This window comes from Podarcis filfolensis (genome assembly GCF_964270895.1).
Source record: "Podarcis filfolensis genome assembly, chromosome: 2".
Lineage (NCBI taxonomy): Eukaryota > Metazoa > Chordata > Lepidosauria > Squamata > Lacertidae > Podarcis > Podarcis filfolensis.
In genome coordinates, this window is record NC_139605.1 from 51,620,632 (window position 1) to 51,637,614 (window position 16,983).

Consider the following 16,983-nt stretch of genomic DNA (forward strand, 5'->3'; position numbering starts at 1 on the left):
AATATTTTGTTGGAAGCCGCCCAGGGTGGCTGGGGAAACTCAACCAGATGGGCGGGGTATAAATAAATACATCATCATTATTATTATTATTATTATTATTATTATTATTATTATTACTGCTACAACCAAACACGTAAACACTCCCATCCCGCCCCACGCACAAATCAGGGTGTTACAAGCTACAAAGGTATAGACCTTTTAATGACTCCTTAGCAATGCTTCCATTAAACGTATTCTGCGTAAGGTGCCATTTAAATGGTCTCCTATATTTAGGAGTTAAACTGCCTACCTCAGATCTCTTCTGCTTTACCAGATGTTGGAAACTAGTGGCACCAGGGATCTAGGAAGGCTACTAACTATGCACCAGTCAAAATATTTTCACCATCAGCTCTGCAATATAGCCATTGTCTCCAAAATAGGGGTTGTCATGGGCACAAGGTTGCACTTGAGATCTTTCCTAGTGCCCACAAAGCCTCTGAGCTCAGGGTGGTTATTTTTTATACCTAGAAAATAACAGAGCTGAAGGAAGAAGTTGAAAGTGACCCTCATCCTTAATGCCAATGTGCTGTTCTAGGCTCAGCTTAATTGTACTGGATCTGACTTCTGGCTGAAAAAAAGCCCTGCTTTTATCCAAGATCCCTTGGAAAAGTAAAGCATGTATACACGCAGTTTGCCTCTTTCTGTCTCGCGGGGGCAGGGGAAAAAAGAAAGAGAGAGAAGATGGGGAGGCAGGGAGGGAACCAAAGGGGGCGGTACCCACAGCACTAGCTCAAGAATCCAAATTTGCCCACAGGCTTTAAAAAGTTGGTAATCCCTGCTGTAAAACACTGCAGCTGGCTGTTTGCTAGCAGGGGGTCTATGGAAGGAACAGATAGTGGAGAAATCACATGGGTAGCATCTACCAACATGTCACGTCCCTAGTATCTGTGTTCCCCCCACTCCCTTCAATAAATAACCCTCATACAGCCATGGAGTAACTTTTGAAGCAATGCATACTCCCCTTCTGTTGTACTCACTATGCTCCTCCTATGCCAGCATTTAACAGCTGCACATATTTATATATATCTCTCTCTTGGCTTTAACAAAGCAACAGAAGAAGGAAATGGGTATAGCATACAGCAAGAGAATGAAGTGGGGAGAATGAGGGGCAAACAGTGGTAAAATGTCCCACTCAGAACAATTGCTATTTTACTATGCAAGCGCATAAGCAGCATAATCAAGCCTATGTACAGTTAAGATTAGTTCATCTGTTGCCCCTGGACTCCACTCTCAGTTCCCATCACCATGCCTTCTATCTAGCTACTAGTCCAGGATCCTCATTATCAATCTACAGGTGCCGCTGTGAGGTACCAATTGGACCCATCTGTAAAAGCATCAATTATCCAGTTAGGAAACCAGCCTACAGAAGCAACACAATGCACCCATTCCCAGACACTGAGCAACTCTCAGCCCAGGCTTCCAGTAGATTGGGAAATCTACATATAAAGCCTTCTTAGATCAGAACACCACCACCCTTAGGTCATTCTCTGCAATGTATTGTGGGCAGCCCAGATCTTCCTCACTCAAGTCTGCCTACGCCATCTCCTTGGCCATCAGCTTTGTTCTGCCTAGCTGTTCTTCGCTGCTAATGTGGGCTGTCTCCTCATATATAAATCTGCTATAACCTTCACATCATGGCAACTGCCTGTCCCCTGAAACTAACACAGTAGAGGAATACATCAATCCAACCCAAAATATCACTTCAGACCTACAGCAGTTGGGTAACAGCCTAAAGATGCTGTTCCTAACATCAAGTCAAACCACTATGCCTGAAGTTGAACTGTCAATTTTGCAGACTCCACATGGAGGCCAAAAAGAGGTGAACTTGTCCTAGACCAGGGGCAGGCAACCTAAGGCCTGGGGGCTGGATGCAGCCCAATTGTCTTCTCAATCCAGCCCGCGGACGGTCTGGGAATCAGCGTGTTTTTACATGAGTAGAATGTGTGCTTTTATTTAAAATGCATCTCTGGGTTATTTGTGGGGCATAGAAATTCGTTCATCCCCCCCCCCAAAAAAAAATATAGTCCAGCCCACCACATGGTCTGAAGGACAGTGGACCAACCCACGGATGAAAAAGGTTGCTGACCCCTAGTCCTACACCCACCTGCATTGTCCCTGGCTAAGCTGGCATTTGAGCCCCTACTTCCAAGATTCAAAGCTGAATGCTATCTGCTGGAGCACTTCAGCTCAGGAGTCTTTGTATTAGGCCTCCGTTTCTGTAAAAACTATACAACTTAAAAGAGGGGCGCAATATTTTCTAGCAGTGGCTTAGCTCACACTCGCAGCTCTCTGCTCCTACCTGGCTCACTCACTCTCTTAGGGGGTAAGGGTTTCTTTAACTAATCTAGTGGAAGAGACTCGAGTGCAAAAATCCACGGGTTAGGGGGCGCAAATTACTTGCCTTGCCCCGGGTGCTGACAACCCATGCTACGCCACTGTTTTCTAGACAAAGCCAGAAATGCCCAGGCTCCTCTTAGAAGAACCTGCAGCTCTCCTTGCTGTCTACCAGAGCAATCCACCTGCAGGACAGGCTTGGAAACCTTAAACAAAAAGGGGGGCTTGCCCAGCAGCAGCCCTCCAAGACCCCAAAGCAGTCGTCTTAATGTAGAAATTTGAAAGTTATTTCACTGACTCTTGCAGTGGCTCCGCCCACATTCAGCAATTACTGGGAATGTGTGTGCTCACGTTTAGAAAAAATAAGCCCACAACACACTGGAACGCAGATGTCTAATGATAGGTTTCGACTTGGTGATCTCAGGCTGTGGGGAGTCTCTTTCTTAACTTTCCTCCACCCCTCCCTTGCAAATTAGTCCAGGCAGTCTATTAAATCACTTTTTCCTAGCAACCCCTCTTAGACACATGTGCACGCATATACACAGGACAGAAGCCGTCTCAGTCTTTCCAACCCCTTCCTTATGCGATTCACAAATCATGTGATTTGGGAGGATTCTTTTTTAAAAATTAAAAAATAAAACAGAAGGTTTTTATACCAAGGCTTCTCCCGCAGAGTCAAAAGCTTTTGATTTCTTTAGTTTGCAGGGCAAACTTTCTTCCCTTCATTCCCAACAAGACAGGATATCAGTCAGTTATTCTGCTGGAGCAATGCAAAGCAACCAGAGGAGAAACTGACAAGAGGGCTTTTGGCTCAAGCTTTCCATGGCTGGAGAAGTAGAGCCTGACAAGCGTTACTCAGTCTAGCTTGGCTTGCCACATCCGTTGGCTGCAGGAGTTGTGGTGCTAGGCTTCAGTTAAAGCATTCCAGGGTGACTGCATAAGAGCCAAGGTCTACTGGAAATAAACTCTGCCAAGCATTTAGGATCTTCAGCAGCAGCCTGGGAGGCAGGCAGTTTTATTTGCTTCCCCCAGTTCACTGTGGCACAGACATATGTCAATGAGTCTACTCTGAGTAAAAACTAGTTGAAACCACCTGAAGTATTTGGGTTGCTTCTTCATTACCTAAAATCCCAAATCCTCTGCCAAATGAGAACAATGATGCCCCAGTTTGTAAGACTGTGATGAAAATACAATGGAAAAGGACTGCAAATACTGTCCTTTGCTGGCCAGTACTTGATGTTTGAACTGAAGCTGGAAGACCGACATCCAAATCCCTGTACAGTGGGTGGCCATGGATAAGTCACTGCCCAACATATAACATGGAATTAATTCCCACTCAAGACTGTTTTGAAAATGAATGTGATGCGGAAATGCTGCCAACCAGCCTGAGACTTGGAGACAGGGTGAGATATAATAATAAACCGGAAGTCTGTTACCCAGTGGAAAACCTAGAACAGGACTATTTTATCTACTGACTAATGTGAATCATCCCCACTTTGTTGTCATTTTCAGGAGAAAGCAAAAGAGGAAGACCTTTGTCTGCAGTGCAAAGGACTCGGCGCAGTCCTGTCCTTGGGGACACTGTCCCATCTGCTTTGCAAATCTACAGAAATAGCAACAGTTGAGCACAGCTGTTCTTTATACCATAAAACCATCTTGGGAGCTCAAGTCTCTAGAAGTAAGTGAAGAACTCTTGGCCACCAATCAGGACAAGAGATCTCAAAGTATACCCATCATTAAACAAAATCAAGAGGGCATCCCTATATAGTACAGTTTTATACCAGTTTAACTGTCATGGCTTCCGCCCTCCCCCCAAAATCCTGCAAATTAATGCTTGTTGAGGGTGCTGAGAATGATGTTTTGGATGGCCTTAACCCTCTTCTCCACACAGATTCCTGGAGACACACACATTGGCTCAGTGTGCACACAATACTAAGCCAAATCACAGCACAGCGCAAGTGCATAAGCAAGCAAATTTCCAGGAAGTAGATCACAGCCACTTCGCCCTACTCCAGTCCTGCTGCTCTTGACAACACACTAAGACAAACCACGGCTTAGCTCAAAGCAGAAGAACTGGAGAGGAACATGGAGGAACATCTTCTCTCCAGGAATCCACATGTCCACACACTAAAGCCATGCTTTATCTTGGGATTATGTGCAAACAGGGTCATTTTTTGTTAAAGCTAGTTTAAGAATGAGAAGACATACCCTAGGTCAGCCTTCCACAGCCTGGTACCCTTCAGATACTGCAAGCGCCCGTCAGTATCACCAATGGTCAGGAATTATGGGAATATGAGTCAAGGTCTGGAGAGCACCAGGCTGGTGAAAGGCAGATCTAGAGGATGCCAAACAATGCTCACAGGCTCCAATAATAGGATAACTTTATGGCCCTATAGCTTCATTTATGCATCCAAGACTAGCTTAGAAAGATTGCATCCCTCACCATGCAGGGAAACATATTGAAAGGAAAAATACCTCCGAATATACGGTAAACATTTTACAAACTGTGAGCAAGCCATTTTTCAAATATTTGGAGAGGTTCAGGGAAGCAAACAGAGCTGTTTCTAGTGGGGTCTGTCCATCCATCAAGTGAGACTGATATAAGCAGGAAATAATTTGTGTACTCCTTAACCAGACTGACAAAAGCAGAGGTTACCCAACACTTGGCACCATGGTGGAAATATTAGTCTGTCAAGACCAATTCAGATTCAGGTCCTCTCACATTTAGCAGCAGAAAAGAAAGAAAAGACACAGGAGCCTGATCTGGTAGTTTTCCACTTCTCTGCCAATACAACATACACTGATTCAGGGATATCTAGGACTCAGCAGAAAAATATCTCTACCAGCAGTCATAATGACTGCAAAGCTCACACACTGCTAAATTAGAACACTGGATGGAAAACATCAGTAGTAGAGTGAGTATCAACCCTAATAGCTGCAGAACACTATACCTGTAGGAATGCTGATAAAACTATTTAACATAACTTTTGTAAACAGACAGGTACAGTAACTTAGTCATGTATGTGAAATCCTAAGAAATTTTGGAGGATGCTCCAAACCACAGAAAGATGAGCGTGTTTTTTAAAAAATGAAAGGAATTTTGCAGACACAGCTATAACAAATCTTTTATTATCTCAATGATGAAAATGAAACCCTGGAAATCAGCAACTCTGCAAAAGATTCCAGATATATATTCAGAGCTATTTTTTGTTTTATTTGTATACTATATGGTTTATGAATCTAACATGTAGTTAACAGTATTTGCTCTTGATTGCATTCCTACAATGAACATGTTTTTTGCTTTCTGCATTCTCAAAACTATATAACATGGTGTACCTGCAAAAAGCCACTGTAATTAACAATGTTTCCAGAGAACTGCCTATACTGCAGTGTGTGTTTATGTGGCACGAGTAGTCCAGGTCATTATGAAAATGATTATGCATACCAACTTTGTACCTGCAACCTCACTTCCCTCCTGCTATTGCTTAAAAACCAGCTATGGTCATTCCAACACTTGTTCCGGCCCTCCCCATCAGATGAAGAACTTGAACTCATAACTCCAGCTCTGCCAAATGCTTTAATTCTTAAATCAGATTGGGGCATGAGGTCCAGAGGATGGAAACATGGTAACAGACCTATTCTGTGGTGGCTCCCTACTTGTGGAATGCTTTCCCTAGAGGCTCACTTGGTGCCTTCATTACATATTTAGGCACCAGGTAAAAACATTTTCCTTTAACTAGACCTTTGGCTGATTAATGTTCTATGTCCTTTTAATTGTGCTTGTGGGAGGAGGGTTTATTAGTTTCTTGTTCTTGTTTTTATTATGTATTTTGTGTTCTCACAGCGGGTGGTGCTGTGGTCTAAACCACTGAGCTTGCCGATCATAAGGTCAGCGGTTCGAATCCGCAGGATGGGGTGAGCTCCCGTTGCTTGGTCCCAGCTCCTGCCCACCTAGCAGTTCGAAAGCACATCAAAATGCAAGTAGATAAATAGGTACCGCTTCGGCAGGAAGGTAAACGGCGTTTTCGTGTGCTGCTCTGGTTCGCCAGAAGCAGCTTAGTCATGCTGGCCATATGACCCAGAAGCTGTCTGCAGACAAACGCCGGCTCCCTCAGCCTATAGAGCAAGATGAGCACTGCAACCTCAGAGCTGTCCGTGACTGGACTTAATGATTAGGGGTCCCTTTACCTTTACCTTATTGTATTTTTATGTTGTGAACCACCCCACTATCTTTGGATAATAAATAAATAATACCTATCTGCTTAAAGGAGCTTGAAACAAAATTGGCTTGCAGACACTTTAAGCTACATATGCAGACTCCTCTACATTGGTGTAACAACAGATGAACACTGGCAGATGACAGCAACACAGCTGAGATATTGAAGGCAGGTAACTTCATTTTTTGACCACAAAACTTACCGAATAACTAGAATGAGCAGATTACAAATTACAAATAATAATCCCTTATCACAAGGCCAAATCCCAAAAAAATTCCTCTGCCTCTACAAATGCTTTCAGGATAATACCTCAGCTTCAAAAATACACTGATGGTAGTGCCCAGTTAGAAGAGGCAGAAATTCAAATTTATATCATTTTAGCAACAACGGACCAGTCAAACTTGCTGCATTTGCAAAATAACCTCTAGTGGTGGAGGGAAGGGGGAAGAGTGCACAGGGTCTGGAAAAGAAGAGCAAAGACCACGTGCAAGAGAAACTAGTGCTGTCCCAATCAGCTACTGTCTTAAAAGTGTTTAGAAACTCTTTCCGTGCAAGTTTCAATCAAACATTGGTTGAAGATTAAGCATAATGGTCTTTTGCTTCCTGATTCCTTGACTTACACTGAATAACTATATTATTCCAGTAAGATAAAGAGATGCCAGAGATAGACACACACTTTTCACAGCAGGCAGGACTAATCTCTCTCTCTCTCTGTAAGTCCTTTGTATTTACAATACAAACAATGTGGTTAGTATGGAAGGTTATTTACGTCCCTTTGCTGCCTCCCCGACTCTCTTCTATATACAGATTCTTTTTGCTAAATGCGTTTCACCTTCTACTCTTGTGCAAGGAATCAAAAATATCCACAGCTGAGATCACACTTGAAAATGTCACAGAGAGATGGTCTCTGATAAAGAAGGCAGGAGCTGCAACAGAATACTGAGAACATTTATTTGAATGTTTTTGTTTAAAAGAAGGGAGATGTGCTACACTTAAGTGATGAAGTGATGAAGAAACCTTACGTTTCAAGGGATCCTTCAAAGGCCTCCAATAAAGTTTTTGAAGATGAAGAGAGATTTTAAACAGGTAACTATTGAAATAGTTAGCGGTAGTTTTATAAGGGCTATGGGATTTATACTGTTCCATTTATTTATTTATTTATGAAAAGTGGGAGGACGAATACATGAATACATTTACAAAGTGACCCTATATAGGTCTACTCAAACCTAAGTCTTATGGCGTTAGATGAGTCTTTCTCTCAGGCAAGTAAGTACAGGGTTACAGCTTTAATTCATTAATTAAATAGTGTAAACTCTAAGTTCAACCGTGTCTCATTCTGTCCTGCAGGTATTTCAGTTTAGACACTGGAGACAGAATCTTCATTCCCCATGCAGAATCTCTAGAAACGCCAAAGAGCTGCCATGTTCTTCTTCTGAGTGTTAGAATTATAAATAAAGTAAGTAACTAAGTAACTAAGTACACCACACCACATCACACCAAAACCAACAGAGTAAAAGTCTTACTTTTGGGGGCTGCCACAATTATAGAATGCTCTCATCCTTGAACTATAATTGGCACCAACTTTGATGCATTTCTAGCACAATAGAAATCTCACTTATTCCAACAGAAGCAGCGTAAATGTAACAGATTAAATCTCACGCTAGGGTCTGGGAGATCTCAATTCAAGTTCCCAGCCATGTATGCTGCCCTTTGGAAGAAAGGAGGACTGCAAATACCATTTTAAAAATTAAAAAAATATGAGAGGTTAATTGACTTGGCTGGATTTTCAAATGTTATTATTCCCGACTTCACTCTGGCATTATCTACTCCCTTTCAACATCATCATCATTCCTCTTCCTCCTCCTTGGTTTTAACTACTATAAGGTACCCTCTCTTGCATTGCTCTGTGATGAAGGGCAGCTTAAAAATTATTTTTAATCTGCAAGTACCAGAAAAAGGGTAGGAAAAGCCAGAAGCAGACATTTCATCATCTGAAATTACTTCAGATGGAATGACCTCTTGCTCACAATGGAATAACCAAAACTGGTTCAGCTAATAATTACTATTACCTGGAAAATGTGCTACACTGACAACTCCTCTATTTGCTCAGCCCTGTGTCCTTAGATCAATGCACTAGCAGAAAAACTCAACTGGTAGCTTCTCTGGCATACGTGCTTCTTCAAAGCTGTTGATCAGAAAATTACACAGGCTGTGCTAGTGTAACAGGAAGTGCTTATGCCACAAACAAGCGCACAACCCTATTTTTCTGACAACGTTGTGGTTGGTTTTGAAGTTTTTTGTTTGTTTTTTAATCAGGCTGTCAAAAGCCCAACTATAACAGATTGTTTCAACAGATGAATCCAGGTTTAGATACATTTTTCCTCTGTAAATACAATATGCAAAATAAAGAGTGCTCTTTAGGGGTGTATGCAAAGGTCTGTGTATCCCCAATGGGCCATTAGATTTTCCCTGCCATAGCAGCCACATACACTGCATTGCAGATGGCTGTTGAAACTCAGTCGTTGCAAAAGTCTTCTAAAGAAAATTCAAGGCCCTGCTTGACACAATAGCTGTGCAATTTTCTGGATTGTGGCCAACATCAAAAGTCCGAAAAGAGAAGCTGAACACACAGCCCCTACAAGAAAAAAACCCCTCTTATATAAAGGTCTGGATAGTGACATGCAAGCTCTGTATTTTACTAAAACTGCCTGTAATATGTTCTTTTATGACAGCACCACTTCTCAGCACCTAGAGGACTAGGAAAATGAAAGAAATACAGTAGTATTCAGCCACCCATGGGAATACCCACTCCAAGATAATGAACCAATAAGCCAAATTGCTACTGTCTATGGTAATATTAGCATTTAAACACAATGGAATATATAGATATGTATATAATAGTTCGCCTCTCTGATACTTGAGCAGACCATCTCTCCTTAGCTGCTTTCAAAAGATCCTGCACCCTTTTCCAAGTATTTTCACTTTACACCTTCTTCTTGCAAGAGGCTTTGTGCTTTTCACACAACAGGCAGAAATTCAGCAGGTGCAATATTTCCTACCCACCAAAAAATAAAGAAGCATAAATATATTCAGATAAACACAATCTTCAACTATAAAACATATTGGTTTAAAAGCATAACCCCCAAATACAAAAATATAAATAATTCACTATACACAGTAATTAATAAAAATACAAAGCATCACATCTGTTTACAGGATCATGTCTGGTATGTAAGTTACAGCATATACAGTATGATCATAAAGGTAAATCACTGCAAGTTTACCACAAGGCTACTCAACTCATCCATTACATGAGTGTGCACATTATTATTCTTAAGTAAATTCCTATTCCTCATAGTGTACATTCCCAAAGTCTAAGATCTACTTCAGATCTAACATATCAGAAAATAGATTTTCCTGGTACTCAAATACAGTGGTGCCCCGCAAGACGAATGCCTCGCTAAACGAAAAACCCGCAAGACGAAAGGGTTTTCCGATTTTTTAGCGGCTTCGCAAGACGAATTTCCCTATGGGCTTGCTTCGCAAGATGAAAGCCCACAGGGAAATCTCCGGGGAGAGCGGGAAGCGCAGCGCGCCTTCTCCTCTGTTCCCGGACCTGTCCTGAAGGCTTGCGGTGGGAGGTCCGGGAACAGAGGAGAAGGCGCGCAGCGCTTCTCCTCTGTTCCCGAGGCTTGCGGTGGGAGGAGGGTTTTTCCTCCCCACCGCCAACATTCAGAACAGCATTCTGAATGTTGGCGGTGGGAAGGAAAACCCTCCTCCCACCGCAAGCCTTCAGGACAGGTCCGGGAACAGAGGGGAAGGTGCGCAGCGCTTCTCCTCTGTTCCCGACCTATCTTGAAGACTTGCGGTGGGAGGAAGGTTTTCCTCCCCACCGCCAACATTCAGAAGGCTGTTCTGAAGGCTGGCGGTGGGAAGAAAAGCCCTTCTCCCGCCGCCAGCCTTCAGAAGAGTTCCCCCAGGGCTGCCTAGGCTGCGGATAGCAGCCTGCTGCCCCGCGCGAGGGGCGCTCTGCGTCAGAGCGCCCCTCGCGCGGGGCAGCAGGCTGCTATCCGCAGCTTGGAGAGCCCTGCAGGGAACTCCTGCAGGGCTCCCCAAGCTGCAAATGTCCGCCCCGCGCGAGGAGCGCTCTGCTTAAGAGCGCCCCTCGTGTGGGGCAGCAGGCTGCTATCCGCAGCTTGGAGAGCCCTGCGGGGAAGTCCTGCAGGGCTGCCCAAGCTGCGAATGTCTGCCCCGCGCGAGGGGCGCTCTGAAGCAGAGCGCCCCTCGCGCGGGGCAGCAGGCTGCTATCCGCAGCTTGGAGAGCCCTGCAGGGAACTCCTGCAGGGCTCCCCAAGCTGCAAATGTCTGCCCCGCGCGAGGGGCGCTCTGCTTAAGAGCGCCCCTCGCGCGCGGCAGCAGGCTGCTATCCGCAGCCTAGGCAGCCCTGGGGGAACTCTTCTGAAGGCTGGCGGCGGGAGAAGGGCATTTCTTCCCACCGCCAGCCTTCAGAAGGCTGTTCTGAAGGCTGGCGGTGGGGAGAAAAGTCCTTCTCCCCCCGCCAGCCTTCAGAAGAGGTCCGGGGACAGGCGGTCTCCATAGGAACGCATTAATTGATTTTCAATGCATTCCTATGGGAAACCGTGCTTCGCAAGACGAAAAACTCGCAAGAAGAAAAAACTTGCGGAACGAATTAATTTCGTCTTGCGAGGCACCACTGTAATGATTGTGTTAACAGTGATGCAAACAAGAAGCAGCTCTCCCTGAGACTTACCGTGTGAGGGCTGTCATAGTAGAGAGCAATGGAGCACAGCCTTGGAGAGATGCTGCAGCTCTCCGTAAACAGCCTTCCAGAGTCACCATAAGGCCCCACCTGGAATTTATATGCCACAGTGATGCTGCCGAAGGGGGGCAAACCAGCACTCACAATCACTTCTGTGAAGAGCCCCGAATAAACAGCAAAGCCAAAGAGCGTCAACAGCAGAAGCGCAACCAGTGCAGCAAACAATCCAATGAGCAGCCAGTCTGCCATGACTCCAGGTGCCTCACACTGCAGGAATCAACTAAGGACAAGAGAGGAGGACAAAAATTAGGTAATCATAATGCAAATGGATATTTCCTAGAGTAACAGATAAGTTTAGGGAAAGTTTTCCCAAAGAAAATATGACTCAGATCCACACTGCAAACCTTTGCATTTGCAAGGCAGTGTTGTAATGGAATTGTTCATGTTTACAGGTCACTGCTGTACTGAAATTATTTGCCACTGCTGCTCAAGGGACACACTGCATAGAATAACATATTGTAAGTCACTTGTCTACAATGTACGCCTGTACTCCATGCAGCTGGGAAGCTCAATAAGGAGAATCTAAGTGATGTTTGAAATGCATATGTGCACCAATCCAGATGCCATAGGTCAGGCTTCCTCAAGCTCGGCCCTCCAGATGTTTTTGGCCTACAACTCCCATGATCCCTAGCTAGCAGGACCAGTGGTCAGGGATGCTGGGAACTGTAGTCTCAAAACATCTGGAGGGCCAAAGTTGAGGAAGCCTGGCATAGGTGCACCAATCCAGATAGCCATGCACAGACAGTGAGTGTCAGATACATACACAATGTTTCTCTGACCCACAGAGTATTTCAAAAATACATTTTTGGTCCCTTTCACTGAATCCCAGCTTTTATGTCAGAACTGCCTTGACCTTATCCAACATCACTGTTCATTCTTGGTCAGTCTGCAATTGGCTTCAGCCTCAGCAGTCCCTAAAGGGGACCCAACAACCCCAGGCAAACTGCACACTGGGAACTCCTCATAGAATGTCAATCCCATATATGGAACTGGAACGGCCATGAGTTAAGAGAATTGTGTGTGCATGGGGTGATGGTAAAGGCAAAGGAAGACAGCTATCAGGGGCTTTTGGCACCTCCTTCACAATGTTCCACATATTCCCTTGCATCCCTAAACCTCCACCTAGTGTCCACTGTGTTTCACTTTCAGTCACCCCTCTTGCTGCTCATCTCCCTGTACTTTTATGCCTAATTCTCCTTTATCCATACAAGAAATTAGCACAGATAGCAGCATTTTCATTTGGTGCTCTGCAGGTGCTCACCAAGTAAGAGTATCCAAAAATATTAGAAATAATGTGACCATCATTAATATGATCGCTTAGTCAATGGGAATAAAATGGAAGACAAAACTTTTTTCCTACATATCCTCTGTAAGCTCAAAGATGGAGGGAGGGAGGGAGGGAGGTGGAGAAAAGGGTGCCAAAACTGGTTCAGCAACACTGAAGCCACTCTCACCAGAACAGTAAATGTATTGCACTGCTGGTTCATATGGCATGAACAGCTGCAGTAAAATGCAGTTGCTGAAAAAAAGGCAACATAAAATCAATCTGAGGATTCCGAGAAAAAAGGTCAGAAGTAGTGATTAATTATCAAGTGGGGGTGAGTGTTGTGTGCCTTGCAAGGAGGCAAAAACCAAGAATACCAGGCCAGGGGTGGGAGTGGGAGTAACATGGAATGACCCAAGTTGTTGTTTTTCCAAAATGGTCTTTATGAATCAGCTTTGATTTTTGAATTTAGATGTGGTCCTTTAACATAGAACCTACTTAGAAACAAATGAATTATACCTAAGCAACTGTTCATTCTGTTTGGCAATTAATAAAAACCACATCTTAGTATAAACTGCAATGTGATCAGGCTACTATCCACCCTCGTGAGATCAGCAGAGAGCAAGGACAACTGTGGAAAAGAAATCTGATTTGCCCTTGAAAAATGTCACAGTTTATTTTATACTAGCATTTATAATATCTTACTGGAAAAGTATGTGCTGCCCGAATCTCTTCCCTTGGACTCAAATTCAAGCAGCTTGAGATACTTTCTTACAGCTCCTGCAATGAACTTATTTGCTTCCTCATGAACTTAGCATTGCATTTCTAAAAAAGATTGTTTCCAGTCTCCATCATTTTTGTGGAAAGACTATTAGATAGTATAGTTACTTATACCACAAAGCCTGTGATGCAAAAACTGTGATTATGTAAAATGTTGAAGACTTTGAACTGATGCAGACCCGGAGTGTATTCAATATTTGCTTTAGACTATCTAATTGTTACTGGAACACAGCAGGCATCTGTTTGGTGATCCTCTCGTTGTCTTTTAAGCCAGTGGGTAATGGACCCTTGCTATGATGCATCTCAGTATACTACTCTTTTTCTCTTTAAATCGCCTTTGTCCTATCCTCTTCTCACTTAAAAGTTCCCATACTTGATAGCCTTAACATTTATTCAAAATGCTCCATGCGCCAACATTATTAGTATTAATTGCATCCTTGTAGTTCACCAGATTTCCAGAATAGTTACCATTGCTCAGCATAACTGCCTCCTACTATTTAAGTGCATTTAACATTAAGTGAATTTGACCAGCTGAGTCTTGAACCACAAAGCAGGACATTTGTGATAAAAACATTATCTATTTCTTGTTTAAGACACAGAAATAAAGCTGACACTTGTCAGTCTCTTTTTAGGAACCATATAATTGGAACCAAAGCCCAAAATTTCCTCAAGGGAGATGCACTTTGTACAAACCTGAAAATCAGCAGTATAGGCAGTCTAGCAATAGCTCATTGTCTCTCCCAGGGATCTTTGATCCAGGATTTGTGCCTCTGAAAAAGAAGAAAATAAATTCTTATTGAAGTGACCTATTTTCCCTAAATTGAAGTTCAGTAGGAGAGCACCATGGCCAGAAAACCTGCACTTCTTCCCCAATATGCACAAGGGGCACTGTGTCCAGAGTGGTTCCTAAACCTGTGGATCCTTTGCAATCCTAACATAGAGAAGTGGAAAACAATTTTCAGGAGGCAAATTGGTGGATAGGCATTTAACTGTTTCACTGCCCACCAATTATCTCCTGCAAGTGTCTTGTCATTGTTAAACCTCTTTCCCAACAAAGCTCCAAAACCCAAAGTAATTCCAACTTGAAGAAAAGTTGTATTAAATCCATGCATATTTCCAGTGCGAGCACCATAAGATTTCATGATTTTCATTTAAACTCCCACCCCACCCCCCACAGTGAAACTCTACATGGAGCCATGTGCTCAAGTCCAAGGAATAAGATCTGTACCAAGGCAGGCTGGCTTTGGAGCATTAGCATGAACCAGGGATGAGTAAGATGCAACTCCCAATGCCCATCTGTGTTCAGGCCTCTATCTTCAGTGCACTGCTTTTATAAGAGTGAATATCTGAATACACCTCCCAACACTTATCCTGTTGAAACTAAATAACGCAGTGTGGACAGACAGAAACCACATTTAGTTATACAGTCAAGCAGAGTCCTAGCTACGGGGGGCGGGGGGGAATGCTAGCCTTTTTTTTTTTTTTTTGCCCCAGTTGAAGCCTCCAGAGGAGCGCCACCGAGGCTCCCAGCCTCTGTATGTGTACGCAAATGCGCTTCGGGGGTGCCAAACTGGGTATTTGACACAGGTGAAATAAAGCCGAGTTTCACGCCTGCAGCCAAGTGATAGACAAGGTTCCAGATCAAGCAAGTGATATGCACAGAAAAGACCATTTCCACGCACACACCTCCTCAGATACAGCAGAGTAAGGAGCATGCAAAGAAAGAAATGGGAAAACAAGGGGAAATCTGCCCTGCCTCTCCTTCTTCCTCCCAAGCAAACAAACAAAAAACCCCACATATGAGGCCCCACATTAGAACAAGAGTCCTCTGGATCAGACCAAACGCTTATCTAGTCTAGCATCCTGTTCCCCACAACGACCAACCAGATGCCTCTGGAAAGATCAAGATCTGAACATTAAATGTAACAATAAGAAGGTAGCACAACTATAAACACAAGCATTTCATAGTGCAATTACAATAGTTGCAAGCGACACTGTCAAAGTAAGGCTGAAATCTTATATGATATATACACTCACTTCTCCACAAATATGCACAGAACTAATATGTATGTATAACAAACTCATTTTCTTGTCTCTATCCAGTGGTTTCAGTAATTCAGAAACTTTTAATTCTGACAAGAAGTAAATGTGAAAATACTTAGCAACACTGAGGTTTTTGTTTTAACTTCTACATCAGTTTTTAAAAAGTTGAGGCTTTTTTGCACTGTGTATTTCCTGCAAAAAGAAAATGAGCACACACTAAATTCTCTAACATTCATAGCACAACTTTCTTTCAATAATTCCAGGAGGCTTACTTACACAGGGATCCCACAAGCAACCCCCACTTCTAGGCACCACCCAACCTTAGATCTGCTTAGCTTCACCAGGATTGCTTACATTTTAATTTCTATGATGTAAGCCACTGTGGGTTGTCTTTGACAAGAATGGCAGGATACCATTTTAAATAAGCAAGTAAATAAGTTTAGTTTAAAGACAGCATACCAGTAATTTGAGTTGCAGTTTAATTCCAATCTGATCCTGTTCTGTACAATTGTCACTGTTTAACTAGGAATAGGTTCTGCATTCCCTTTTAATGGTGATAACAACAGCCAGTTCATCTCAGTTTAAACCTACATAAATGGATTTTAACCCTTCATGCTTTTATTTCTAATTCAGGGTGAAAAACCTAAGACACTGATAATATATTCCCTAGAAAAACCTGAGACACTGATAATATATTCCCTAGATACAACACATTCTACACAAACAAGAGAGAGAGAGAGAACTTACTCTAGAGAACTGATATAATCAAGGCTCCTGAATTCAGCGTTGTATGAAAAGCAGAAAATATCACCAAGTATTTAAGTTCAGTTGCTATTGTTAGCTACTGGAAAATAAACCTGCTACACAATTACATTCATCCCTCTTCTCATAGAGCTGTTTGGTTTCTCCCAGCTGATCCTGTTTATTTCAGCTGTATTCTACTTCCTGGTTCATGTGTACCAGCTTGATGAGATCACAGTGCTCGTGCACGCTCATAAAGCCAGCATGCACTTTTACAACAATTCCTTAAAGAACTAGGAATGGTTTAAACAAAACCTTTGGAACAGGATTTATTTAGAAGCAAGTATCTCTATGTGTCATCTTTGTGCTATGGAGCGGCGTGATCAAGAGCCCAAATATTTTTACCAGAGTCTTGCATGGAAAACTCAAACTCCACCTAGATGAACCATAATCCTCCATTTGTGACATCCATAGTGCTAATTGCCAAGACAGAAACAGATTGCTACAACTGCAAATAAAGACTAAAAAACCACAGTCAAATGAACCTTTGGGACTAGTCCACAATGTAATCAAAACAGCAGTACTGGTTATAAACCAGGTTATTAGCACTTGTCCACCCGGTTTTCCTAGCCAGCATAAACAGGGATTTTCCATTCAAATGTGATCTGTGAAAGCCAATGCACCTTCCCAAGGCCCTAAACTACTGGATAATAGGGGAGTTGGAA

At 43.1% G+C, this 16,983-nt stretch overlaps 1 protein-coding gene across 5 annotated transcripts in view; it reads right to left on the minus strand.

Moving 5' to 3' along the window:
* Positions 1-16,983, minus strand: part of TEX264 (testis expressed 264, ER-phagy receptor) — a 159,223-nt gene that overhangs the window by 139,890 nt on the left and 2,350 nt on the right. For 3 of the 5 annotated variants that reach the window (XM_083603537.1, XM_083603534.1, XM_083603536.1), the window contains exons 2-3: positions 14,168-14,244; positions 11,362-11,650 (exon numbers count right to left, since the gene is read on the minus strand). In XM_083603537.1, coding sequence (XP_083459663.1) covers positions 11,362-11,619 — 258 coding nt within the window. In that variant the 5' untranslated portion in view covers positions 11,620-11,650; positions 14,168-14,244. Of the gene's footprint in view, positions 1-11,361; positions 11,651-14,167; positions 14,245-16,264; positions 16,469-16,983 lie in introns of those variants that run through there. The other 2 variants (XM_083603538.1, XM_083603535.1) reach the window with 2 other exon arrangements.